Below are 26759 nucleotides of genomic sequence, written 5' to 3'. Positions count from 1 at the left end.
AATACTCTTATTAGTGAAGAAAATTGAGACCCTTAATTAGAAAAAATATCTCCTGAAACCACATCTAAAATGACTGCTCTCTGCTCGATGATTACGTCATCCATCTTCATTCACTTCCTTTATTATCAAGACATACTGAATCGCTGCATTTTTGTTAAGGTCCTAATATAAGACTTAATTGTGTCAGAGGAGAAGTTTGGTTTAGCTATCAATGGTTTCGTAGTTGTGGTTGTTATCCCTTACCAACTTTAAAGACAGAGTATAGACTTAGAGGGAAGAAAAAAAAAACCAGTTTTGAACTATAAATAAGTTGAGTAACTACTGCTGACACAGTTTTATTCTCTGGAACTTGGCTGTTGTAGACCTTGATTCCTGTTTACTTATTTACAATGAATGATGCTTCACCATCATGGGTAACGCAAATGCTGATGCATGCAATCTACTTTCTTATGCAAGAGCCAGGACTGTCATGATAGTGGTGTGCTAAACATGTCTGGAAAAGGTGTGCGTGCGTCATCTGCAGTGATTCCTTGCCTTTATTTTTGTATATTTCCTAAGTATTGTCTTTTTTTACTGACTGAAAACTGAGTTTTTTGATACGAGCTTTTTAACTTAAAATTTCCATAGCAATACTAAAGATTATTACATGACGTGAAGGTATCGCTCATAAAACTAATGGGGCAGTTTTTTTCTGTATGATGAATACATTACGTTTCTAAATAAACGAAATGTTACGTTTTCTAGATTTTTTTCTTCATTGACTTTCATAAACTCTGTCCTTGAAATAAGTACACATCACACACATGCCACACACCCAGACGGATTTTTAAGGAAGTTATTAATCAGATGAAGCTAATAAATAGTGAAGACTCTCTACCTGCATCTGATTTGCTTTTTATAATTTGCTTTCAGTTCCTATGGGTTCTAAGCTTCAAGTTTTTATGCTACTCATATTTGAAAATTTTGTGTTTTTTCTGTCAGCTCATCTGCTAATCTTATTGGTAACTGTTATATTTTTGAGCATTTTCTCACAATAAATGTTAAGACATCAAAATAATATAAGAATGTTTTTCACATTTCTCTACCATTACTTATTGTCTATCACTCCATTGCTCCTTGAAAAGATTTACTAGGTGTTTGGTGGGAAAATGCAGCTGCTTTATATCTGCACCTTGATTATCATCAAATATGCTTCATCCTTCTGAAAAATGGAAGAAATCAAACTACAGTAGTACTTGTCACTTAACCTTTTAAAAGTCAAGGCACATCTGAGTAAATGGGTTCAGGGTCACATCTAGACCCACTAATCATGTTTTTAAATTTCACGTTGCATCTTAGACCTTTAATTTGTGAGAAACAGTACTTTAGGAGGCTTGACCTAGCAAATCTTTTTGGTGAAACTGAGCCTCTTCTGAATAAATGTTGTATTGATATAAAATCAGCACAGCCTGTTCGGAGGAGATTCATTCATTCAGATGAATCTCCTCATCTGTTGCACAGAAAATATTAAACCATCGTGATGAATATGCAACTTTACACAGCTTTCCTTTTTAAAAAATTTAACCCTGATTGGGGAAAAAGAGTATTATTCAGTATCGTTACATTGCATATTTTCACTTGTCTTTATAACTTTTTCCTTTGCAAGGTCACTTGTCTTCAGTTTTTTTTTTTTTTTTTTTTTTTTTGCGGTACGAGGGCCTCTCACTGTTGTGGCCTCTCCCGTCGCGGAGCACAGGCTCCGGACGCGCAGGCTCAGTGGCCATGGCTCACGGGCCCAGCCGCTCCGCGGCATGCGGGATCTTCCCGGACCGGGGCACGAACCCGTGTCCCCTGCATCGGCAGGCAGACTCCCAACCACTGCGCCACCAGGGAAGCCCTGTTCAATTTTTTAATTGTAGAAAATTTCAAGCATATACAAGATTAAAGAGAATAGTGTAGAGAAATGCCATGCTCAACTATCAGTTCCAACAATTATCAATTTATGGCCAATCTTGTTTCATCTGTACTTCCCCAAATGGGACTATTTCAAAGTAAATTCCAGATCTTATATCATTTCTTCTGAAAACATTTCAGTACTGTATATATTTCTACAAAGTAAAACTTTAAATATATAACCCCATACAATACTTTCTTAATGCTATGTGATGTAATATTATTATTAAAATTACTCCATTTTGTAAATGTGGTTTCATATTTGGTTTCTTTAAATCAGCATCCAAAGAAAATCTACACACTGCATTTGATTGATATGTTTCTGTTAGTCTATAAGTTCCTCTTTCTCTGTGTGTGTCTGCCTGTGTCTATATATGGGTATGAGTATATGTATGTATACACACACACACATATACACATTGCAATTTACTCATTGAAATTGGACTGATTTTCTGGTAGTTTTCCTCTGTCTGGAGCTGAATCCATCCCTGTGGCATCTACTATGTTCTTACATACCCTGTGTTTCTTATAAACTGGTAGTTATTAGATATAGAGTCTTGATTTGATTCTGGTCTGAGTCTTTGACAACAGTATCTCTAGGTGGTATTGTACAGTTCACTGAAGAGACAAATGAAGTCTGGTTGTTTCTCATTGTGCGATATTAGCAGCATTGGTGATTATTGCCTAGATCCATTATTATTTTTTTTAATGCTTGCAGCATGTTGATATTCCAGTTCTTTCGTTTATTGGCCACATAATTTCTCTAAAGATAATTTATTTTTTTTTTTGTCAACTAGTTTGTTACCCTGAGATATCCTTTGTATAGGAAGAACAGACCACATGCCCAATTCTGTCTTTTTATCAGTTTTCATAATAATGAGTTTGTTTTCTTGGCTAGCATCTCCTGGTTTCACTTTTCCTTTTTCCCTCTTTAAAACAGTCAGTAAGAACTCCTAAGCATTAGTATAGCTGTTATTTCAGTCTACATTATTGTTCTTATTGCTGCTCAGATCATCCATGTTCGTGGCAGTGGGACCTCTCTAAACTGGCTCCTGAGTGTTCTTGATAACAGCATCCTTGCTTTCTGCCATGAAATGTGTTCCATGCTCATCTTATATATTTTCTGCCCCACATCTGGAATCAGTCGCTTCCCAAAGCAATCTTGTCCTGTTAATGGGAAGAGGTATTCAGAGACTGCTATTTGGGTACATTGATTTTATTTTGCTAAGCCTAAAAGTAAGTTAAAATTAAGAGCACCCTGGTCAGGCTTCCCTGGTGGTGTAGTCGTTAAGAATCCACCTGCCAATGCCGGGGACACGGGTTCAAGCCCTGGTCTGGGAGGATCCCACATGCCGCGGAGTAACTAAGCCCGTGCACCACAACTGCTGAACCCACGTGCCGCAACTACTGAAGCCCGCGCACCTAGAGCCCGTGCTCCACAACAAGAGAAGCCACCACAATGAGAAACCCGCGCACCACAACGAAGAGTAGCCCCCGGTCGCCACAACTAGAGAAAGCCCGCGCGCGGCAATGAAGACCCAACACGGCCAAAAATAAATAAAATAAAATAAAGAAAAGAGCATCCTGATGTATTTTCAAAGTGATGCCTGAAAGTGTAGTGAATCTACTCTTGATTATCTGAGAGATGAATCTTTCTAGGGGCACTAATCAGCATGGGTTCTTCCTGTCAATTCCAAGTTTCCTTAATTTGAATTCTGATGAAGTTTTTAGGCAACTATAAGACTAGTGTTGGGAGTTCCCTGGCAGTCCAGTGGTTAGGACTCGGCACTGTCACTGCTGGGGCTCGGGTTCAATCCCTGGTCAGGGAACTGAGATCCTGTAAGCCGCGTGGTGCAGCGACACACACACACACACACACACACACACACACACACACACACACACAAAGACTAGTGTTTCCGTGGGCACTATGACTGTGAGTGTGATGAGGTCGTCCTGGGCAGATGTCAGAAGCACTGATGGACATTCTGCTTGGCTGTCAGTAGATACCAGAATACAGAGCTGCCAGCATGCAGGTATTGGTAGGAATCCCTCAAAGGATTCCAGGGCGTTTTTATAATGGCTTGCAGCCAATGGTTTAGGGCTTTGTTGTTGTTCTATTAGTGAAGAAGAACTGGCATCTCAGTTAGTGAGCTTCGCATTTATATGTGCCCCTGGTGAAACTGAGTGGCCAGGGCACTGTCTCTAGTGGACACCGTGGGGGCATTTGGTCACGGCCGGAGCTGCCGGGGTCTTTAAGGGTCTGTGCGAACTGGCTGTCCCTAGTGGCGTTGGCCCCAGCTCCTAAAGCCTCACCAAGCCTTGCGACTTGATGAGCCGCATTTCACCTTCCAAGGCTGGTGTCGGTGGCGGTCTGTGCAGCTGGGTCATGGTCAGGGACGTGGGGACACAGAATACTGAAGCTTTGCATACATCTGTATTGTCTCGTAGTTTAGAATTTACCATTTCTTGTATATATATATTTTTTAATCTGATGGAGGCACGTCTATATTTTTTTAACATCTTTATTGGAGGCTTGTATGTGTTTAATAATGCTTCTGTTAGTTGAGCATGCGTTTAAATGATAAATAAATAAAAAACGATACTGCAGCATGCTGAAGAAGGTTTTTGCTATTAGTGCTCTGTTATCAGGAAAGTAAAGCTCCCGGGCCTGTCTCTGGCCCGTCTCTCTGTGTCCTCTCTTGGGCAGCCCTGGAGTCCGTTCTGCTCATAGCAGGAGTGACTGTTGAGAAACCCACATCTCTTCCTTCTGCCCCAATGCTTCAAAACTTTCCTTAGCTTCCCAATATTTTTTAATACAGTTAATATTGGTAAGTTTTGGTAAGGTTTGCAAGAACTCTTTTGCTTCTGTCTTTTCTACCCTGTACTCAGCTCCCTTGCTTGAGTTTCTTGGGTGGGTCTCAGGCTCCAAGCACCGTTTCCCTCTGAGTGTGGTAAAGCTGCTTCTCTGTCCTCACTGCCCACCTGCCTCACCTCAACTTATCCCTCAGGGCACTGCTCAAGTGACAGTCTCTCTGGTGGGTCTTTCCTGACTGCACAGACTTGCTGTGTGGTCCTGAAGTGCCTTGTGCTTTTGGTGACTCCAGGGGAATAGGGGATTTGTCTCCACATCCACTGGTGTGCTGGTAACTGTTTAACAGCTGAACCTCTGAAACCAAAAAAGACCTGGCTTGTAGCACTTGCCCATTTCCATGGTTTCTCACTGTGGCCAATTTCAAGTTCCCAATATCATGTCACTGAACACAGAATTGGAGAGAAATGCGCCATTATAGTGTTTCCACCACATGGATGCAATTGATGCATCACCAGTATATGTAACAATACGTAGTAAAGGAGCTGGGAAACGCTGTGTTTTGAGTATTATCTTTGTTTTTAATATAATCTATTTAATTATACATTTATATAATTTAAATTTTAATAATGGTTCTGTTTAAAGACCAACTCTCAAAAATTTCTGAAAACTTCAACTTTTCTCCTAAGATGTTTGAGCCAGCTCTGGAGCTCACCTGTGTGAAGCACAAACAAGTCACATGTTTTGAATTGATTAAAAACAGTGGAATAAGGCAAGTTTGGTAGGTATTTACTGCAGGCAATTCCAATTGTGAGGGGCCTGGAGCAATTTTGGGACGAGTCAGTGGAGGAGGAAGAGAGAATGTTACAGGTAAATCAATCTGTAGATTAGCAACATTTAGACACTGGCTGAATTGGGGAAAGAAGGGAAGGAGACTGTTCATATTTGACCATGTTTGTACTAAAAAATGTGTATAGCCTCCCTCCCCCATAGCGGGAGAATATGATCTTTCATATCATACCTACGCCTGTAGTTGTGTGAAATGGTAAAGATGAACCTGAGCTATGACTGTCTATCTTCGCAAACCCTTTGTGATGATTACCCTTTCCGGGATGTGCAGTAGCATAGCTGGCAGTGCACACCCAGTGGTACACAGCAGCCCACTCAAGTTTTAGCCTGATGAGAAGTAAAGGTAGGGTTCTTTTCCTGCTTGCTCTTTTCTAGTGACTTAGCTGTCATAGAAACATAGTTGATTTTTTTTTTTCTTTTTCTTTCCTTTTCTTTCTTTCTTTTTTTTTTTTTTTGCGGTACGCGGGCCTCTCACTGCTGTGGCCTCTCCCGTTGCGGAGCACAGGCTCCGGATGCGCAGGCTCAGCGGCCGTGGCTCACGGGCCCAGCCGCTCCGCGGCATGTGGGATCTTCCCGGACCGGGGCACGAACCCGCGTCCCCTGCATCGGCAGATGGACTCTCTACCACTGGGCCACCAGGGAAGCCCCAACATAGTTGATTTTTATTTTTGATATTTTAATTCAGTTAATGTGTTTTGACATGGAGCCGGCTCTCTGATAGCCAGTTTATTCTTAATGAATCTTATGATTAATTTGTAAAGATACTGCATACTATTTCTTTTCAATAGGAGTTTCCCTTTTCTCTTTTTAGAAATGCAAGCACAAAAAGATTGTGGTTTGTCAAATCATTGTTTAATCCCTTGTAAAGATCCTACACTTAGGTCATTATCATCTTTCCCCATAATTTGCTTTAGAGCATATGAGATTTTTTGAAATTTGAGGTTTCAAAGGTTTGATGTTACTTTTTTTTTCTTCATAAAGGAAGACCAGTGTTCAGTCCCAGGCCTCTTGTGAAATGTGTGATGTATAATCTGAATACTGTTGCTTGGAAAAATAAATGCCAATTAACTAATTTCTTCAACATATACTTTTGAGCATATTAAGTTCTAGACGTGTTAGAATGAATCGGTTATATATATCCTGTTAATTTTGATACTTTAAAGCTTACCATCCTTTATATAAATATATTGTTGATACTGTATAGACCCAATAATGTTAGATATGTGCTCTGATTATCTAGTAGACATGGATTTATGTTGGTCTCTAAAATAACAATAAAAACAATAATTAGAAAATAAAAATAGAGAATTGTGAAAAAGGAAAATGTAAGTTGAAAAGTAAGACAAAGGAAAAGAAAATTTTATCTCTATGTAATGTATGTCTGTACCATCTATCACATAGTATACATTTAAGTCCACAAAACTTTGGGCTTGCTCTCTGGCAGCTCATGTGAAAACGGAAGCAAGATCAATCTTTTAACATTTCCTTCCTTTTCAAACTTCCTGACCAAATACAAGCTTTGTCAGCCTCCTCGCAGACGTGCACATAATTTCAGTCCGTCTACCTATGAGGTTCTTTTAGCACTTACTCTTTTCATTTTTCTTTTAATGGCCATATTGTTTAAATTTTCTTTCAGTTGATCTTACACATATCACGTATGAAGGAGCTTATTTCTATGGAGGTATATTGATACTCAGTGTTCTGAGGAGTGAACAGGAAAAGAATCTAGAGAGTAAGATGAAAAGCCAAAAGAAAAGCCAATGTAAGTGAATGGAGGCAATTCCAGAGGAGCATGATGGCATTAAACGGGATCTAATGAAGTTCAGGGGCTCTGGGGAATGGATTATAATGTATTAATCTGGCTTTGTTGGATAGACAAGATAGAAAAAGAAAAAACAGTGAACATATTCTTGTTTGGAAGCCCCATTTTGCTATTCATTCCCTTAATTTACCAATCACTGAAAGGTGAATTATCAGAAAAACACTTCTGGGACATTTGCCTGCAACTACTAAATTGGTAGTTTTGCCTGAATTACTTGATCAATTCAACCTAAGTTCCAATTGACTAAACGATTGGCTGGAAAGACTCTTTTGGTGAAAATATAGACTATTTCACAAGCTTGTAGTGGCACATTGTGTGAAAATATAAATTATGAGCATCCAGCACATTTCTGTTAATCCAAGTAAATGTTCCTGACTTAGATATGAGAGCAAATGCCATCATGGTTACAAAAGCTGATGTAAAATGTAGACATTTTAATACCCATGAAGTGGGACATTTATAATAGTATTTTCTAAAGGTTAACTGTCAACGTTTAGATCCTATGAAGAAAAAGTTTTTAAATGGCTTAGAATATAGTATTTGTTTTGTTTCAATGTTTTTAGACAAAAGAGCCCTTCTATACTTTATTTCTAAAAGTCAAAAGCTGTTAGAGCCAGAAAGGTTTTGGAGTTTGACTCCAAGCCCTTCTTGTTATAGATGAGGAAACAGAAGCCTGGTGAGAATGTGGACAACCCAGTGCTATTTTAATCTGTGCTGTGAAGTGTGTGGTTTACTTGTGTGTGTGTGTGTGTGTGTGTGTGTGTGTGGTTTACTTTTGAGGTAAGACCGAAGCATGTATGAGCATGTCTTTGTAACAGAGCATGCCCAGCCGCACCGTGTGCCCTGGGCTACCCCGTCATCCTGGTGACTCTTCTGTACGTTGGATCAGCAGATAGTCCACATTTGTGGAGAAAAGTAAGGAGGCATTAAACTAATGTAGGTAGATTTTGTAAAATCAGACAAGATGGATTGCCATCCCTACTTAATTCAGAGCAAAGGAAAGGAAACCAATTTTTCTATTTCTCCACACCTCGTTTGCCATAATGAAAATGGCATTCTGCTTTGAATCATTTTCAGTGAAATGATTTTCAATATTGTTGTCTTTGTGGCATTTTGACAATTAAAATCTATTTCTCAAGCCCACTGGAAATGCTTCAATGCTTTTCCTTCTTTTCATTTTTTCCACTGGTCGTATCTGTGCTTGTTGCCTAGGAAACTACTATTGGGTTGAATTCTCTTTGCTTGCTTGTCAGGCTGTCAGAGTTATGGGTAAAGTTCGTGGCTTTATAGTTGTAAAAGTGCTTCTTAAATGTTAGAAATGTTTTATCTATATTAAAGTGCTTTATCTCCTCAATTAAAAAGCAGCCAAGCAGTTGTTTGGTTTTCTTAAAATAATATTCCCTCCCCCAATTATTATTGGAAGTTTCTCTGTTGTGTACAGATTTGCAGTAGGATTTGAATTGTCACAGTGGGTTCATTCCAAATATAGCACTTTAATAAAAAATTTCTTCTGTAAATATTTGTTTTGTTTCTTTGGGGAGTCATGGATTATGATTCCCAAAATGTGCAAATGCACACATGAAAATATTACATAAAAAAGTCCAATGAAATCTTAGAAAATGTAGGTTATTTGCCCTATATCAAATAAGTTGGAAAATTGTTCTCTCTATATAATGTTTTCGAATTAAAGTTAAAAAGAAGCAGGACTTCCTTATGTCTTATCCTTTCTTAGTGATTAAAAGTTAATAAAACTGAGAGTGTAGAATTAATGATTAATTATATTTTTGCTAAGCTAAATTCAGTGTCTGACAAAATTGTTTATATATAAAAAAATTTCAGTGACGTGTATTTTGTGCACTGTGGTAGCCACTAACCCCATGCAGCTGTTGAGTCCTTGAAATGAGGCAGGGGAGACCCAGGAACGGGATTTAAGTGGCCGGGGTGGCTAATGGCTACTTACTGGGCAGCACAGATAGGGGCCTTGCTACTCCAAGGCACCACCTGGGGACTTGTTAGAGATGCGGCCTCTCAGGCCCCACCCTGGACCTACTGAATCAGAATCTGTATTTTTAACGAGATCTCTTAGGATGGATGTGCAGTGCTCTCCAGCCTAGAGCAGTGATTCCCCGCCTTGGTTGCAGTTACAATTGCCTGGAGAGCTTGTAAAAATAACGCCCGACCCTCATCCTAGACCCAAATTTCAGGATTTCTGGGTGGGGGCCCAGGAATCAGCATTTTCCAGGATAGTCCCAGATCATTCTAATGACTAGTGAAGATTTGGAGCCACAGATGTAACTCAGAGAATGTACGAACAAGTGCAAGGTGGAGACGGGAAGACCTTAGTACTGACCTGGATTTCCGACCTTTTACTAAGGTCAGATAAAGGAGGGCTGCAGGTGAGAGAGAGAGAGTTAGCCCTTATTGAGTGCTTAGTGTATTCCAGGCATTATTATCCTAAATTGAGTATGTACTTGACTGAAAAGACTCTTGGTGAATATATAGCCTATTTCACAAGATTGTAGTGACATACTGTGAACGTACAGATTGAACCTGTTAATCCAGATAAATGTTCCCTACGTAGATATGAAGTATGAAGTGTTTAGTTTTACAAACACACACACACACACACATTCTCCATGAGGTCCCCCCCTTCACTGTGCCACACCTCATTCCTCCCCACAAATCCCCTAAGAATAAAATGAATTGCGATGAAGTTAAAAGCCTCATTTGTTTGCCAGTCCTAGCTAAAGGGAACCTGTCTCATTCTGAAGTTCTTTCATGACCTTTCTTTTCACCTGTGGAAAGCATCGCAAAGGTCCAAACATCAGGTGAGCCATTGGCTCAGTGACAGTGATGTTTCTGCAGCTCTGAGGTTCGGTGTGAGTGAGTGAGTGCAGCTCACATGCATTTGCTGCTGTCCTGCCTTGGGTGAGACCACGATGGTAGAGGTTGGTGAGGAAGGTGAATAACTCAGAGCCTGATCTTTCCGTTCTTGGTGTTGCAGGATTCCGTGCTTCCTGGAGAGGGGCATGCTCTCTGTGGCCTGACTATCAAGGTTTGGATTTGTCTCCACCACTTACTGATAGGTTAACTTCAGCCAAGATATCTTAACCCTGTAACACCAGTCTCCCTACCTATAAGATGGGAGTAATAATGTAACCTGTTTTGTAGCCTTGTTCTGAGGAGATGATCAATTAATGCAATAAGGTTCTCAGCACATGCATGACCCATAGTAAATGATCAACGAATGTTGGTGATTACAGACTTAATTGGCTTGTTATAAATGATCAGGACGTATTTGCTTTACATGGCTCTTTCCTCAAGGAGAAGGAGGAACGGATTATATTAGCAATGAGAGACCTCTGCACTTTGAAGGTTAACACAAACAGACATGCGACCATATGTTTCGGAACCATCCAGTCTTATTGCCGCCTTGTAGCGGCCAGGGCCAAATGGCTTTATGAATAGCCAGGGTGTACAAGGAATTAATTTGAAACTGGAACGCTCAGGACAGGAAAGTGGATAATGAGCTATTCAAATGCTTTTGCAGTGCCGCCGTCAGACTCCCCCAGGATAAACTAGCATTTCTCCACTTTCTGCAGCCCTGATGTCTTCCTTGGCTTCATTTTACTTTACAGTGCTGGTCACCTCGTGGCATCATCTACACTTATTTGTTTATCCATCGTTCTCATCCTCTCAGTGAGGGAAATGCACAAGGGACCTCTCTGGTGACCTACATCACCAGAATGTGCAGTCCTCGAGGGATCACTTGATGGCAGCAACTAGAAGCGTGCCTAGCACACGGTAGGTGTAGGCACACGGTAGGTGCTCAGTAGATATTTGTATTGAGTGAATGACTTCTGATGCATTCTTGTACAGCTTTTACTACCATGAAGATTCAAGTTCAAGATGAAGAGTCTATATATGAGCAAAACGAAGAGTAGAGACTCCAGTGGAAGTTTAACACCTGAGAGCTAAGAAGGGCCTTGCCATTGTGAACTAGTTGATGATGTTTAATGTGCTAGTGAACTAATTATAAAGTCTAGTACGGTGGAGGACCTTCAGATGTACATCCTTACGTAACAGAAAATTGGCTCGTGAAATTAGGGAAAAGCTGGTCCCTAGTTAGGAGAAAAATACCACACTTTCGTATAGTATTATGAAATAAAGGAACGGGAGAATAATGCTAATCAAAAGTTAACTTGACAGTCGCTGAGGTACTTGAATCCTTAATAAAATAATAGAAGACAAATGTCAAAGGAGAAAGGGCATTGAGCATTGAGAGAATATCTCCAATGCAATCAATAGTCAACAATTTTGAAAGACAGATGACTTGTCAGATGGAGTTCATAATTTCAAAACTTAATCTACATGATTGTTGAACTAAATTGGTACGGTGAAAGTGATATAAAGGATTTGATATGGATAAACATATAAAATTTTATGTGAAGAATTAATTTAGATTTGCTTGTACTCAAATATTCTCTTTGGAGAGCACACTGCGTGAAGAACAATAGTGCAAAGTTAATAATAAAAAATTAGTAGAATGTTGTTGAGATTCTTGGCCAGAGAGTTTATCACCAATGTGTCAATTAACAATTCTTTGAGCTTCTCCCAGGAGAAACCCCCCCCGCCTTTTTTTTTTTGGTCTCCTCTGGCCATCTAATATCTGTAATTGTTTTTTCTTTGCTAAAAAGATTGCCCTTATAATACTTGAGACAATCAATGTGAAAAGGATGGAGATGGATGGATAGTCACATTCGTTCATCTCTTTTATTTATACAACAACATTTTAGCAAACATTTGCTGGGGTGGAACCTCTAAGATTAATGAGGGAGACAGACGGTAGAGTACTGGTTCTAATCAGTGAAATTAACACAAGGAGTGGTGTCACTTATGCTTACGGAACCATGGGGACCCCTTAGAGAAGGTGGTACCCTCCAGGCTGACCTTAGAGTGGTGAAGATGGGGTGGAATGGGGAGGAAAGGACGAGGTCTGGAGGAGTATGTGGCCTCTGGTCACTTCAGAGCGTTCCAGCTGGATCTGAGTGTAGGGTGGAGAGGTGCTACTCAGATCACGGGGGTAGGTGCCAGGGCTTAATCTGATGTCCTGCGACCCGACTGTACCAACCGTTCTGAGTCATGACATCTGACGTGTGGTTTAGCAAAGGTGTTATGGCTGTTCTGTAAGGGATGCATCCAGGTGGCCAGGCTGGAGGGAAGGCACACACGAGGTGATAAGAGTGCACCAGAAGTCTTGAGCGCAGCCCAAGGAAGTTTCAGCATAGGTAGTCCTGCTGTGCGGAATCCTGAAGTGTGGTGGAGGACGCTAGAAAGGCTGAATCTCATCTACCATGACCTGAGATCTATGGAATCGTCTTAACAAGATCCCCTGGCGCGTTGCGTACACATTAAAGTGTCAGAATTTCTGACTTACAAGACCCTGCTTGGCTCATCCAGGGCTCCCTCCCTGGCATTCACTTTCTACATCACTTCTTTAACTCTACCCTTTAGCCGCACGGAATTGCTTGCAGTCCTTTTAATTCTGTAGAACTTAAGCGTCTGGCCTCTGCCCCTGCAGTTTTCTCTGGCTGCATGTTTTCTTCCTTTCTGTCCACCCCACTGGTCAAACACCACCATCACCACAACCAAACAAAACCCAAAACGCACAAACCCAAACCTTCAGCATTGATGTCTTATTCATTCACTTCTTCGATGGTTCAGCACTTGTTCAGGGTGACCCCCTGGGGAGTGTGATGGTGACAAGTGCAGTGTTATTCTCTAGGAGCTGTGTGCTCAGGGGAGGCAGATCCCCAAACCCAGGATGACAGCGCGGCAGATACGCTGGTGGGATCAGGCTATAAGAGGAGCCCCTTGTAGAAGTGGTCAGGGCTTCCTAAGAGAGGAGACACCAGGAGTGTGAAAGGACAGCAGGGAGAATTTAGCCATCCCTTCTGTCGTGAAGTCTTCGAGGATGCTCTCGGAAAGGTCCCCGCTTAGGTGTTCTGGTGGCTCTTGGTTTTCCTCCTGAAGCAGCATGATCACACTGCACGGGGCTGGGTGATTCGTCTGCCTTTTCCACCGCGCTGCAGCCTCCACTAAGGCAGAGGCCATGTCTGTGCCACACCCTGAGCTCCCCGGAGACTGGTGCTCAAAAGTACCCGCTGATAAAGAGAGGGAGGTTTCTGGTTCTGTATCGGTGGGCTGGTGGGGAGGAAGCCACATAATAGTGGGTTAAAGGAAAAGGGAGGGATGAAGCAGTCAGCTCCTCTTTCTCCGAGATCGCTTGTCAAGGAAAGAAGCCAGAGAGCAGTATCTGGGGAGGAACCTGGAGGAAGTGGGGGTGGTTCTCTTTCAAAGGTTTCTGAGTCGATTATTCATTTGACAAATATCTATGGGAGAAGGTACAGTTGGACCTCACTCTTTGTGGAGGTTCCCACAAATTTTGTTGAATCCAGTCGCACGTGTCCCCAGTTGATGGTGAGCAAGGACCCTCTGCCTCTTTTTCAGTGCTCATACTGTAAACAGGGTCCCTTTCATGGTCTATTTGGTGCCATGTTTTTCACGTTTTTGTGCTTTTGGTTGGTGATTTTGCTGTTCAAAATGACCTCCGAACATAAAATGCCGTTTTGTGCTCCTGAGTACAAGAAGTCTGTGATGTGCCTTATGGAGAAAATACACGTTAGTTCATCTTCAATCAGGCATGAGAGTTAGTCCTGTTGGCTGTGAGTTTCATGTTCACGAATCAATATCTATGAAATGAGGTGTCTCTAAACAGAAGCGCATGTAAAACACGGCCATTCACGGATGGGTTGATGAAATTGCTGGGAGCAGAGGCTCCGACCTCACCTGTGGCCCCTCCTGGACCAGTGCTTCAGTATTTCCGAACTCTGGGAAGGTTAGCAGTGGTCTCACAGCACAGCTGCCACGCACAACTGGAATCAGGTACTTTCTCTTCCAGGGGCCACTCTGGGTCCCGGGATCAGGCAGTGAGGAAGACAGAGCCGGCCTTGAGGCGCGCGGTCCTCGCCCTCCAGCTGGGGCGACTGTCCCTGGAAATAGAGGGCACGTGCAGGGCTCAGCACACATCTGGGAGGGAAAGCATCACCACTCGCAGTAACACAGAAGTCCCCCCGCCTTTTCCTGGTCTTTCTCCGAGTATTTTGTTCATTTTGTAAGAAGAGCTCGGGATTAGCTCCTACCTGCTCCCCGCTGCCCCGTGCGTGCCCCTGCTCCCGTCTGCTTCTTCCCCGCTCATCTCTTGTGTTCTCAACTTCAATCCCCTCCTTGCTCTCTTAAGGTATTTTTCTGAAAATACAGAAATTAGCAGCCAAAGTTTCCCACAGTCTTGTCCTAGAGAAAGTCCCCCGTGCCCCCTGTGCACGTGGCTGTGCCGCTCACCGCCCTGGGTTGAGTTTCGTTGGCACCCTGGGGTGTCATTCCTCTTCTTACCCTCGCCTCCTCCCTTCCACTCACACCTGGTTTTACCTGTCCTTAGCCCTCGCCGGGCAGGTGGGGGTCTGCTTGAGTATTTGAATGGTCAGAGTGGGATTCACTTGGAGTGATTTTTCCATAATACACAACTCTCAAAGGACCCTTGGCCCTGTATTCATTATTCTGTAGACTCTCTAGAAGAGCTGTGTCAAGTAGATGTTGGCAAGTGCGTGTTGACTTCACACCTGCCACAGCAGAACAGAAAGGGGACCCCAAATCAGTGAAAGGGCTAAGGTAGCCCTTGGAAGCACTGTTTTCTCTGCTCTTGGGGCTGCCTGGGTGGTGTTCCCTATGGGCCTGGAGGGAGCTCAGGACCCTGACAGCACCCACCCTGTTCCCAAGTTCTGTCTTAGCAAAGGATTTGGGGACACTGAGTTTTTATGTCCGGATTTAGTAGCCAGTGCACATTTTTATAAGCCCCTGGTCACTCCCATAATGGCCTTAGGCCAGCCCTCCCCTCCCCCAGAAGGCGGGGAGGCAACCATGAAAGGCTTTCCACCTCTGCAGCCAGACCAGAACCACTCTCTCCTACCCTCAGGGACCACAGGAAAGCAACCCCCGAATGAAATCTTTAACGGTTAGGAAGCTTTTTTGTTGCTGACTAATGTATCTTTTTTTTAAATTAATTAATTATTTAATTTTTGGCTGCGTTCGGTGGGTCTTCGTTGCTGCACACGGTCTTTCTCTAGTTGCGGCTCGCGGGGGCTACTCTTTGTTGCGGTGCGTGCGCTTCGCATTGCGGTGGCTTCTCTTGTTGAGGAGCACGGGCTCTAGAGCGCAGGCTCAGTAGTTGTGGCGCACCGGCTTAGTTGCTCCACGGGCATGGGGGATCTTCCCGGACCAGGGCTTGAACCCGTGTCCCCTGCATTGGCAGGCAGACTCCTAACCACAGGGAAGTCCCACTGACTGAGGTATCTTAACTAAGAAAAATTTAGGTTCCCACTTTGGGGGCATGTGCGCATGCGTGCAGGGAGGGAGGCGGGGCTGTTGCAATGATAGCGTGAAGACCTGTCCTCCAGGTGAACGCTGGGCTGATGCTGTTGGGAGGAGGGGCAAAGTGGAGTCGGAGAAAGGGGTAGAGGAATCCCACTGGCGTCCTGAGCTCCTGCAGGCCCGCTGTCGGCGCTGCTGCCGGTGGGGCAGGGGCCGACTCTTCTCGGAGTGGGAGTGTCCGCGGGCTCCAGGCTCTCTCGTGTGGCCTGGTTAGGCGGGGGATGCACCGATGGCCGGGCGCTGATGGAGAGGGACGGGAGCCCTGCCCGGCTGTGCGGTGCTGGTGGCTGTGTCCCTGCAGTGAAACCCTCCGCTCCCCTTGCCTCTTGGGTACTTCATCCCCGGCTGCTTTTCCTTAATCCTGTCGTATATTTGTCCTTCCTTTAAACTTTCCTTAATTGCCCCTTCCCGAGTCAGTCCTCTGCTGCTGGATTGGATGGATTTGAAGAGTTGGCGCCCTTCGAGGAGCAGCCACGGGGCATAGGACCCTGTGCAGTGAGAACGGGGTTGGGTGGAGGCTAGAGGCTTCTTGGGGTGGGGTGGGGGGTAGGCACGGAGGCACCCGAGTGTGGAGCATATTGGAGGAGCCGTCGGTGTGGATGGTCAGCAGGGCACCAGGACGGGTGCGGCGGGAGGAGACTGTTCTAGGAGACAGGGTTAGAGAGATGCCTTCAGTCCCGGTGGCTGCAGGCCTTGACCTCGAGACATCTTGCCTGGGACCTTCTGTTTAATTCTTTGGAGGGCTTTTATTTACTATTTTAAATTGAGATAACTGTAGAATCACATGCAGTTGTAAGAAAGAATGTAGAGGGATCCTTTGTATATTTCCCTTACTGGTAAGATTTTGAAACACTGTAGTATTAGATCACAGCAACCCTGAAACAACCTGTTAATCTTATTCACATACGCCCACTTTTACTTGTACTCATATGAGTATTTGGAGGGCTCCTGATCAGGGTCGTTGTATTACCGGTTTCAGCATGAGAAAGAATTCTAATGATGCCAGTTTCGTATGCCTCAGAAAAATTCTTGGTTTTATTTTGTAAATGTTCATATGACATTAGAACATTGCATGTATATTTTCCCCTTGACTCTCTTTTCTCTCTTTTCCCTCCTCATATGTGTCTAAGATTCAGTGGGACCAGTGAACGCATCCTCTTATCTATAGAAGTGGGTTTTAGACTCAGTCTTTCCAGGGACTCACCTGTTATCTGTAGAGAAGTGGAAGCATATTGTGGCTTTGACACGTCTTGGTTCTTCCGGGACGGCAGTGCGATCAGCTCCAAATGGCGCGGGTGAGGAGGCTGCTACAGGCACTCCAGGGACAGCTGGGCCGCAGAGGAGCAGTGTGACCTTTGACCCAGCCCTACAGTCTCTGTCCAGGCCTCAGTGCACTTATCTGTAAATGTGGTATTTCAATTTATCTCTAAGGCGCCTTCCAACTATAGTATTCTTTATTTATTGCTTGTATATATATATAATATATATATAATAACAGGGTGATAAAGTCACTTTATATCCTTCTCTCTGAGTCATTCATTGATTTTTCAAGCTTATTTCCTGCCTTGCCTTCCCTAGATTTCTTCCAAGGATTTTATCTCAGTAAGTGAAATACTGATAAATACCTTGATAAAAGGGGGCAACTTATATTGGAAGGTGGACTTTGCAATCCTGATGCCAGATTTTCCTCCCTGTGGCATGTGTTAATAACTTGGTCCTTCTCACTGTGAGATGTGTCTTTAGGAAATGTGTAATTGCCCCAAAGATGGGGGAGACGGTCTTCATTTTGTATGAAGAGTAATTATGCCATTTGCATCGTATGTTCTAATAAAACTCGTGTCACTGCATACGTATTATTTTTAGATTTGGTTAAATACCTTGATGACTGCTGCCTGTCTTATGGAAAAGGTTTCTTCATTGCCTTGAGTGGGTAAATAATTTAAAAATCACTTGAAGGATAAAAGAAGAGAAACATTGGGAAAGTTGATTAGGTGTAGGGGTGCAATGTGTAACCATTAAAAATGAATGTATCTGGGGCTTCCCTGGTGGCACAGTGGTTGAGAGCCTGCCTGACGATGCAGGGGACACGGGTTCGTGCCCCGGTCCGGGAAGATCCCACATGCCGCAGAGTGGCTGGGCCCGTGAGCCGTGGCTGCTGAGCCTGTGCGTCCAGAGCCTGTGCTCTGCAACGGGAGAGGCCACAGCAGTGAGAGGCCTGTGTACCGCAAAAAAAAAAAAAAAAAAAAAAAAAAAAAAGTATGTATCTGCCCTTTTAGTATTTGTTCTAATTCATTATTAGATGTTCCATTTTCCCACTTATTTAAAAGGCACCTAATCTAGAGAAGCAAATCAATATTTACAGTGCATTAGTGCCACAGAGAATTTGAGATCTTGTGATGAGGGTTTATTGCTGTTTTATCCACTCTTCAAAGGAAGGCACACATCAAACAGCTATCCGGGACCCGGTGATATCGCGCCCACCTCCCGTGTGCTTCATTCAGTAGCTTAATTATTGAAGACCCTCATCTTTGAATTTTCTTGTTAATATTTCAGAGGCTATACTTTGAAAATATATATATTAAATAACTCAGAAGATTATGAGGAGAGAAAGTTTTACTATCATGTTTTGAAAGGCATTGATTTTCCTAAAATGGAGTGTGAGGAATCGTAATAATAATGACCAAATTACCTGAAATGAGAAGCTCCCATTATTTCTAATTGCTCTGAAGAACACAAATTACATCAGATTATTAGTAATGCTGAAATAGACTGCGAGCCCCAGAAATATGGAGCAAATTACAGGCAAAAAGGCCGTATTTGTATTTTATTTCTCTGAGGCCAAGACAAAATTGCATTCTTTCTGCAATATTATGCTTGATCAGTATAGTGAGAGGTGGGGAGCTTGTCAGATGAATCGGGCAGTTGTGTTTCGTGCTTCTTTTTGTTGATAAGACCAGACGTTTGGAAGAATCTCTTTCCTTAAAATCAAGTTCGGTTCATCCAAAGACCTCACGCCAGTTGTGGCTACTTCTGCACTGTTACCCACAGCTCTGTGCATCTTCATTCTCCTTTGTTGCTTGTAATACTTTCACTTATTTAGAGGCAACTGGAATTCCTGTTGATACTAGTTTGAAATGCTGTTCTATTTTTTTCTAGTACATCTTCATAAATTGTTTTAAGTTCTGTTAGGATGAGGTTTAGTGGATGAATACTAGTATAGAAATGTATCCAATGTGGAATCACACAATTTTTAGCATTAAAAGGATCTTCTGTCCCCATTAGTGCAGCCTCTGGTTTTATAGATGGGGAGACTGAGGTCCAGTGAGGTGAACCAACGTGCCAGGATTATGCGTTCAGGCCAGTGGTTCTTAATGTGTGTGGTCTATGGGTCCTTCACATCAATAAGGCCATTTCAGGGAGACTGTTAGGCAAAACTCTTTTCATGGTGTTCCAGAAACATTTTGTGTTGTTCACTGGGTTGACATCTGCACCAGTGGTGCCCAGACACTGATGGGTAAGAGGCAGGCTCCTTGGCACAAAGTGAGATGGTAGCACCAAATGTATTCTTCACCCAACTCACCCGCAGTTTAAGGAAAAAAGCCATTTTATCTACTGTTCTTGACGAAGCAGCAAAATGATGACTTTAAAAAAATCCTGACCCTTGAGTACACAATTTAATATTTTGTGTGATAGCATAGATGGTAGGCATAAAGTACTTGCACATATTGAAGATCAGTGGTTTATTGAGAAAAACTTTCATGTGATAGTTTGAGTTGTAAGCTGAGGTAACCATTTTTAGCAGAACACTATTTTTGTTTGAAAGGAGGCTGGAAAAACTGTGCTTATTCAGACTTTGGTGTCTGGCAGGGTTTCTAGAAAATGGATGAAGTGAGCCTGTCACTACATGGCAAATGACTGACAATATTTGTTGCCAAAGATAACATTCAAGCTTTCTAGTAGAATTAGATTTTGGAAAAACTTATATCCCACTGTGAGCATGACAACTTCCCAGTATTAATGATTTTTCTGATGGAATTGGTAATGATATTCACATATGTGATTTTCTGATATAAAGAAATATATCAACATTCAGAAGATTGGCAAAACCCAATTAATATATTCCAAATAACTAATGTTACAAAATTTGTCCCAGGTAAGATCCATTCCAGGTGTAAGACAGACAGATGTAACAAAGAACGGGAAGTTTACATTCCGTATTGTAGCTAACCTTTGAGAAACTAATTTCTCAAGTTTTGGTGTGCTATCAAAGAAGAAGATTTACAGTTATCTGAAAAGATTACTAACATTTGATTTCCTCTCCCAGCTAAATATTTGTGGAGCTTGTTTTCTCTTCGTATACTAGGTCATATCGCAGCAGGTTGAATGCAGAAGCAGCAGTGAGAACCCAGATGTCTGCTACCAAGCAATGTGAAAAAGTGCTGCTACCCCACTACATATGCTTTATTTTGTAAAATTGTTTTCACAAAATCCTGTTGTTTATGTTAATGTGTAATAGGTTTATTATTGTTAACTTAAAAATGAATAAATAAATATTAAAATTTTTTTTCATTTTCACTTCCAGTATGGTAAATATCCCTAGCTATAACCCACATAAACAAAAGCTCTTAGGGGTCCTCAGTAATTTTTAGAATGTGTGAAAGGGTCCTGAGGTCAGAGTTGAGAAATACCGGTGTAGGCGGGTCTCGCTTGGGGCATGCTACATCATCTTATACATCATACATCCTCTATTGAACCAGTAGAGGTTTTTTCTTTCCTTCTCCTATTTTAGCATTTTTGAAATTGGGGCTCCAGTTGTTTCAGTCTGTATGTATAGCTGATGTAATAGTTCTTTAACTCTCCCAAATCTAATGATGCTATTAGTTAAAATCGGTGTTTGATTTCTAGGTGTAAGTAATGTTACTGTGAAAACAACAAAATTCTTCCCTTTTACAAAATTGAGACTAATGTTTATAAATGCAAGTAGCTAGAAGTGGAGTTTGTTTTCCAATGAATGGTTGAATAATAGAATTAATTTCATGATTTGGGTGGTGATGGAGCACTGACCCAGGCGCCTCAAGTTCTGGACAGGAAACTGTCCCTGCGCTCCTCCTGTCACCTCTCCGAACCTCCGCTTACTCATCTGTGAAGCAAGTTGCATGTTCCTCCATTGGGACTAACGTTAAAAACCAAAAAAAGATTTAGATCCTTTCAAGTCACTGGTTTTTTAATGTTATTTAATCTGTGTGTGTGTGTGTGTGTGTGTATAAACTGGATGAAAATGACATAATTTTCACACAACCATAAAACAAAGAAGAAATTATAAACCAATAAAAATGTAGATTTTCACCATCAGTGTGAGACACTGTGTCTAAATCGTAGGCAGTATGGGCATGGACACGTGGTGTGTTACAGGGTCTTTATATTTGGACCCAGTTTTGCTGCCCGTGTGCACTCTGATACTCTGTTCTTGCAGCTGAACAATTGCAAGAAAACCTTAACTTCAAGTTCATCATGATGTCACTTGGCGTTCCTTTGTTGAGAACACGTTGTTTACTTTTTAAAATGAGTTCTGTTCTTTTCTCATTCGCCTGGTAATCAGATCTAGGACACCTTCCTGAATTTGACTGTGGTTACCACTGTAATCATGGGGTCTGAAACTGCATGGGGGTACTCAGTTACAGGATGGTGCAAATGAAAGATCCAGACTGTCCTTATATTCATTTCTTTTATCGGTATCACTAAAATGAAAACAAGAAGTGGAATGAATTGTGAGCAACTCGTAGGAAGGGCTGCCTAGTAGCACGTCTCCTGGGACATCCTTTACCGTGTGGTTGATGTAGATGCTGCCTGGGGGCTGTGCCCCAGCATCTCCCCAGAAGGTGCAACCCAAGGGTCTGCAGTCCTGCTGTAATCCCCCTGGCCTCGAATCCTCTTTCTTTCCCTGCATCTAGAATTTTGAGAGTTACAGATACAAAGAGGCAGAGTGCTAATTATTTGTGTCTGTTTCAGACTAACAGATTAACACAGAGGTCATGTCCCTTCAGAACATGATGATCCTAATTCATCTAATCTGAATCATGTCTGCAATGTATTTCTCTTGGGGAAATTTTCAAAAACAAGTTGAGTAAGCTGTTTTATTGTGTCCAAGTGAAATTTATAGTCCCTGAATTTATTTGGGGGTTGACATGGATTTTCATGTGGTTATTTTATTATTGTGGGTACTGCTTTCAGTCATTACCTCTGTACCATTTTAAAAGGCCTTTTGTGAATGAATAGTGCTTCTTTTAGACTTAATACACACACACACACACACACACACAACTTGAGGGATACTACAGAATTCCTTAACAACTAAGTAATCAGCGACCCTGTTAATTGGAAAGCAACAGAGCTCATATCTAAGGATCATTATTGTAATTTCCCAGAAGTATTTTATTCTTCTTCCTCCCCACTTTATTGCTTTTCTGCTTACAGTTTTGATTTTTGAATCTGGGAACAATTTTGTTAATTGAGAGGGAACTTTTTTATGGTAAGAGCATTGTACTATTAACATACATAGTTCCTTAGATGTACATTTTTGTGAACTTGTTTTGAGAGTGACTGTATAGTTCTTCGTTGTGTTTTATTTTTATTTTTTTGGTGCAAATTATAAGCAGCAAGAGCTGTCACAAGTTTTTACACACACTTTTTACACACTGAAAATTGAAAATTATTCTTGCCCATAATTTTCATGTATGTGTTTCAGCAAGTTAAGATAACCACCAACAATATTAAATGTTCAGTATATTTTTTTCTCTGGTAGTGTTATTCAGGCTCTTTCTTGGTTATCAAATCCTTTATTGGAAGCAAACGTTAAATGCAATATTATTATGATTCATATGCTTCTGTTTTCTCTGGTTGTTTCTAATTTGCTTTAACATATTGGCTTGACAATGGTTTAAATATAACATTCAATGTATGTAAATAGTCTATCTTTAGTTTCATATCCTCAAGGTTCTCCGTAGCCACACCACTGAGCAAACGCGTCAGTATTCCAAAAATGTTTCTCATGGTAAATGATGAGTTTCCTCCTTCACTGCTAAAGCTGCTTTGTTAGAGGCTTTTTATAAATACTTAACTTGTGTCCTAGTTTTTGAAAAGATTACTCTAAGCGTAATTTCATCTAAAATTTTTGTCTTATGTTTATTATGCTTTTCACTCTGTTGATGTGTGGGGCTTTTGGTTCTGATTCTCAGTGCTACAGACTCATGTGCCTTTATTCTTCTCCCTGGTTTTGTAGTTCTGTTCCTTTTCTGTAACAGTGATCACATCTGCTAGGATGTTCTCAGTGCTACCATTACAAATTTTAGCCTGGGTTTGTTGTTGATTTTGTTAGAGTCATTGCAAACACACTCCTCTTGCATTTGAATACAGTTGCTAAAACACCATCTTTTATGTAACTGTGTATGTGAGTATACGGCAGACAGTACCTGCGTGTTGGTGCACTGCTCTTAAGATTTCCGTTTTCTTAAGGATAAGAAACATGTCTGTGCTCTGTACTTTCTGATAATACTTTGTTAAACAAAGGAAATATTTTATTTAACAGATTTCTTTAATAGCCGAGCCAAACCAATATCAGGATGATAAGAACAGCAGTGGTGATTATTGTCACTCTCTGTTGAGTGCACACCGTGTGTCGGACACTGTCTTACGCACTTTAGCTCATTCAGTCCTCCCGGTACCCTTAGGAGAGAAGTACTGTTTTATTGCTGTTTGTGTAGGAAGGGCCACAGGCAGAAGACAGGGAGGCCACTTGCCCAGAGCCACACAGGTGACCAGGGTGAAGTGCAGATGCCATCCCGGCCTTCTCACTCCAGATATCCTGTAGGTACCATATTTCTTTTGCAGTGACGTTTTTAAAGGGACTAAGGGAATTTCTATTTAGGAGGCTGGCCCACTGTCACCTTAAAGTGTTATTCTGTTCTTCACTCTTTTGCTTTAACTACCTTTATCCTAATATGTAGTTTTCAGACGTTAGGTTTTCTTTAATAACGCTGCTTTGTGTTGTAGATATGCCTCTTCACGTCCGACGAAGCAGTGACCCAGCCTTAATTGGCCTCTCCACGTCTGTCAGTGATAATAACTTCTCCTCTGAAGAACCTTCACGGAAAAACCCCACGCGCTGGTCGACAACCGCTGGCTTCCTCAAACAAAACACCGCCGGCAGCCCTGCAGCTTGTGACAGGAAGGTAACTGCTTCTAGTTCCTGTCGTCTTTCTGTCAGTGATGGGAGTCAGCCATGGACCAGGTCTTTGCTTCCATGGCGTCCCTGCTACATCCTCTGTGACCTTCACACCAAAGTTCAGATAACTTACTTTGTATTGCCCTTGAATTTTCTGATTAAATCCTTGCTATATATTGTGTATCTATTTATGTATCCATTTTTGAAATGGATAATATGTTCCTATGATGAAAAATGAAACCTTTTAACATGAAGTATGTACACCTAAGGGCCCTCTCCTAAGTCCTAACTTGTCTGCCGGTCACCCCATGTCTCTTCCTGGGAAACCCCATTATGAGCTTTTTGCATGTCCTTACAGGGATCTTTTGTGCATGTATAAACACATATTCATGTTGGCCCCTGAGGTACATTAAAGAAATCACAGCATGTGAACCGTTAAGGATGAAAGTGGACGCCATCCATGGTCATTTGCTCTCGAATGAAACGAAATGGAAGTGTACTGTCTAGTCTTAATAATATTCTCTCCTTTGACCAAATTTAATTTGTCCATGACCTAATTTACTTAGTCTAAATAAATAAGCTTTATTTTAGTCTATTTAGTCTACCTTTTTTCCAATTTGTGTTAATGCTCCTTGTCATATATTCCTACAGAAGCCGTACCATCCCGTTCTGTTATACCTCTAACCTTTTACCCAGTGAGCTTTAAGCTGTGCTTGTCATTTTCACTGCTGAATCTATAAAATAGATTCTCAGCAAACATCTGTTGAATGAATTAATAAACAGTTTTCAGTGCAGCCAGTAATTGAGCACCATACATATCGAGAAGTGTGGAAGTATATTAATCACATATTAGTAAAAATCAATGTAGCTTGATATTTGCTTGATTTATCCTTTGCATCTATGTCAAAATACCTGTTTTAAATATTTTTTTTATCTTGGTTTCACATTTCAACAAACTCTTCTTCGTACCAGTTCAAGTAAAAAAAAAAAAAAGAAGAGAATATGTAAGTTTAAACTGAGAAGAATCTACCAAGAAAATGCAATGTACTATAGTCTGATTTTTTGGATGAGGGGTTTAACTCTTCTGTTATATTTTATTAGATATGTGATGAGTTTCTTCTCATTGAGATTAGCCTGAAAATTTAGAATGCTTTATCATGCAGTAGATTCTATTCAAAGAATCTGGTTTCTGAATAGGCCTCGTGACCTTTAATTTGTAATCGGAATAGACCTGATTTCCATGGATATTCACAAATATATAACAAGTCAAGTTGGTAGTTTAAAAAAATTTATTACTTTAAAAAAAGGTTTTCGCTTAGTTGAAGGATACGGGGTCAGGAGTCACTGAGGTAATCAAAGTTTTCTTTTTAACTCATTCAACATCTTGGCTGTATGAGTCAGTTTCAGTTACAGCAAACAGAACCACAGGAGCTATTTTCAACAGAAAAGGACTTAATGTTGAGAATTTGTTTTTCAGAAAATTATTGGAAGGTCTAGAAGAGCAGGCCATAGGCTGGGCCCCCAGGGCTTTCTGGACAATGCAGTACAGCGTGTCTAGCTGGCCCGGGGAGGGGGCAGAGGTGGAGGACCTGGCGTCCTGCTGCCTGCATTGGCCCAGTAGACGTTAGCACTGTCTCCACCTGTGCTCACCTTGCCTCCTGTCACCTGTGGAGCTGGGCCTGAACCCAGGAACACCCTAGAAAACGCCGTCATCTCCACGGCTTGCCACTAATAACAGCCCAAGAAAATCCCCTATTTCACAATTATCATTAAAATCTCAGGCTGTTGAATCCAAATGGACAGAATGCAGTTTGCTCCAGATCCTTATGTCTAGGGGTGTCTGGGAAACGGACTTTAGCCTTCCAGGCTCTGCAGCCCAGGGAAGCTGCCTGGAGAGGATGGAGATGCTTATGGCCAGTTAACCATGTCCACCTCACTGCCATTCTCTTTTATTTTGTTTTATTTTTTGGCCGTGCCATGTGGCATGTGGGATCTTAGTTCCTCAACCAGAGATTGAACCTGTGCCTCCTGCAGTGGAAGCATGGAGTCGTAACCACTGGACTGTCAGGAAAGTCCCTCATTCGTTCTCTTTTAAATAACATGTGTCTATCATTGTAAAAAATTGGGCAACTAGTAGAACAGAACAAAATTACATTATCCATAATTCCAAAGTCATCAACAACCAGTACTAAGATATAAGTGAACACACACACACACACACACACACACACACACAAAGTCGGAGTCATTCTTTGTCTACGTATTTGCATCCTGATTATTTCTCCATTTTTTTCATCTCATAGGGATTTCCCCTGGTGTGAGTTTTGTTAGAAAATATTTTTAATGAACACAAAGTATTCCAGGGTAGAGTATACTTTATCATTCTCTTATTGTTGGACATTTATGCTATGTTTTTTCACATTATAAGTATCAGCACTGTAACACAAACTTGAATATAATTTTGTTTTAAAAATGGTTACTTTACCCAACAAGCTTCTTCCCTATTGAGAGTGGTATTTAACGTAGCCAGATGCCTACACTTTCCCATGGCAGAGACCTTAATTCACACACATATCTCTCGATGAAATTGTATTCACGTACGACACACATAAAAGGTAACGTGTAATGAATTTGTC

The 26759-nt window shown here is 41.7% G+C and overlaps 1 protein-coding gene across 19 annotated transcripts in view; it reads left to right on the top strand.

Annotated features, from left to right (window-relative positions):
- Positions 1 to 26759, top strand: part of PARD3 (par-3 family cell polarity regulator) — a 644329-nt gene that overhangs the window by 269169 nt on the left and 348401 nt on the right. For all 19 annotated transcript variants that reach the window (XM_029237263.1, XM_029237269.1, XM_029237268.1 and 16 more), the window contains exon 4: positions 23952 to 24130. In XM_029237263.1, coding sequence (XP_029093096.1) covers positions 23952 to 24130 — 179 coding nt within the window. The remainder of the gene's footprint in view (positions 1 to 23951; positions 24131 to 26759) is intronic.

This window comes from Monodon monoceros, unplaced genomic scaffold (genome assembly GCF_005190385.1).
Source record: "Monodon monoceros isolate NGI ecotype Baffin Bay Population unplaced genomic scaffold, NGI_Narwhal_1 Super_Scaffold_21, whole genome shotgun sequence".
NCBI classification, from domain to species: Eukaryota; Metazoa; Chordata; class Mammalia; order Artiodactyla; family Monodontidae; genus Monodon; species Monodon monoceros.
The sequence above is the reverse complement of the archived record's forward strand: the minus strand, read 5'-3'. Positions and strand labels throughout refer to the sequence as shown.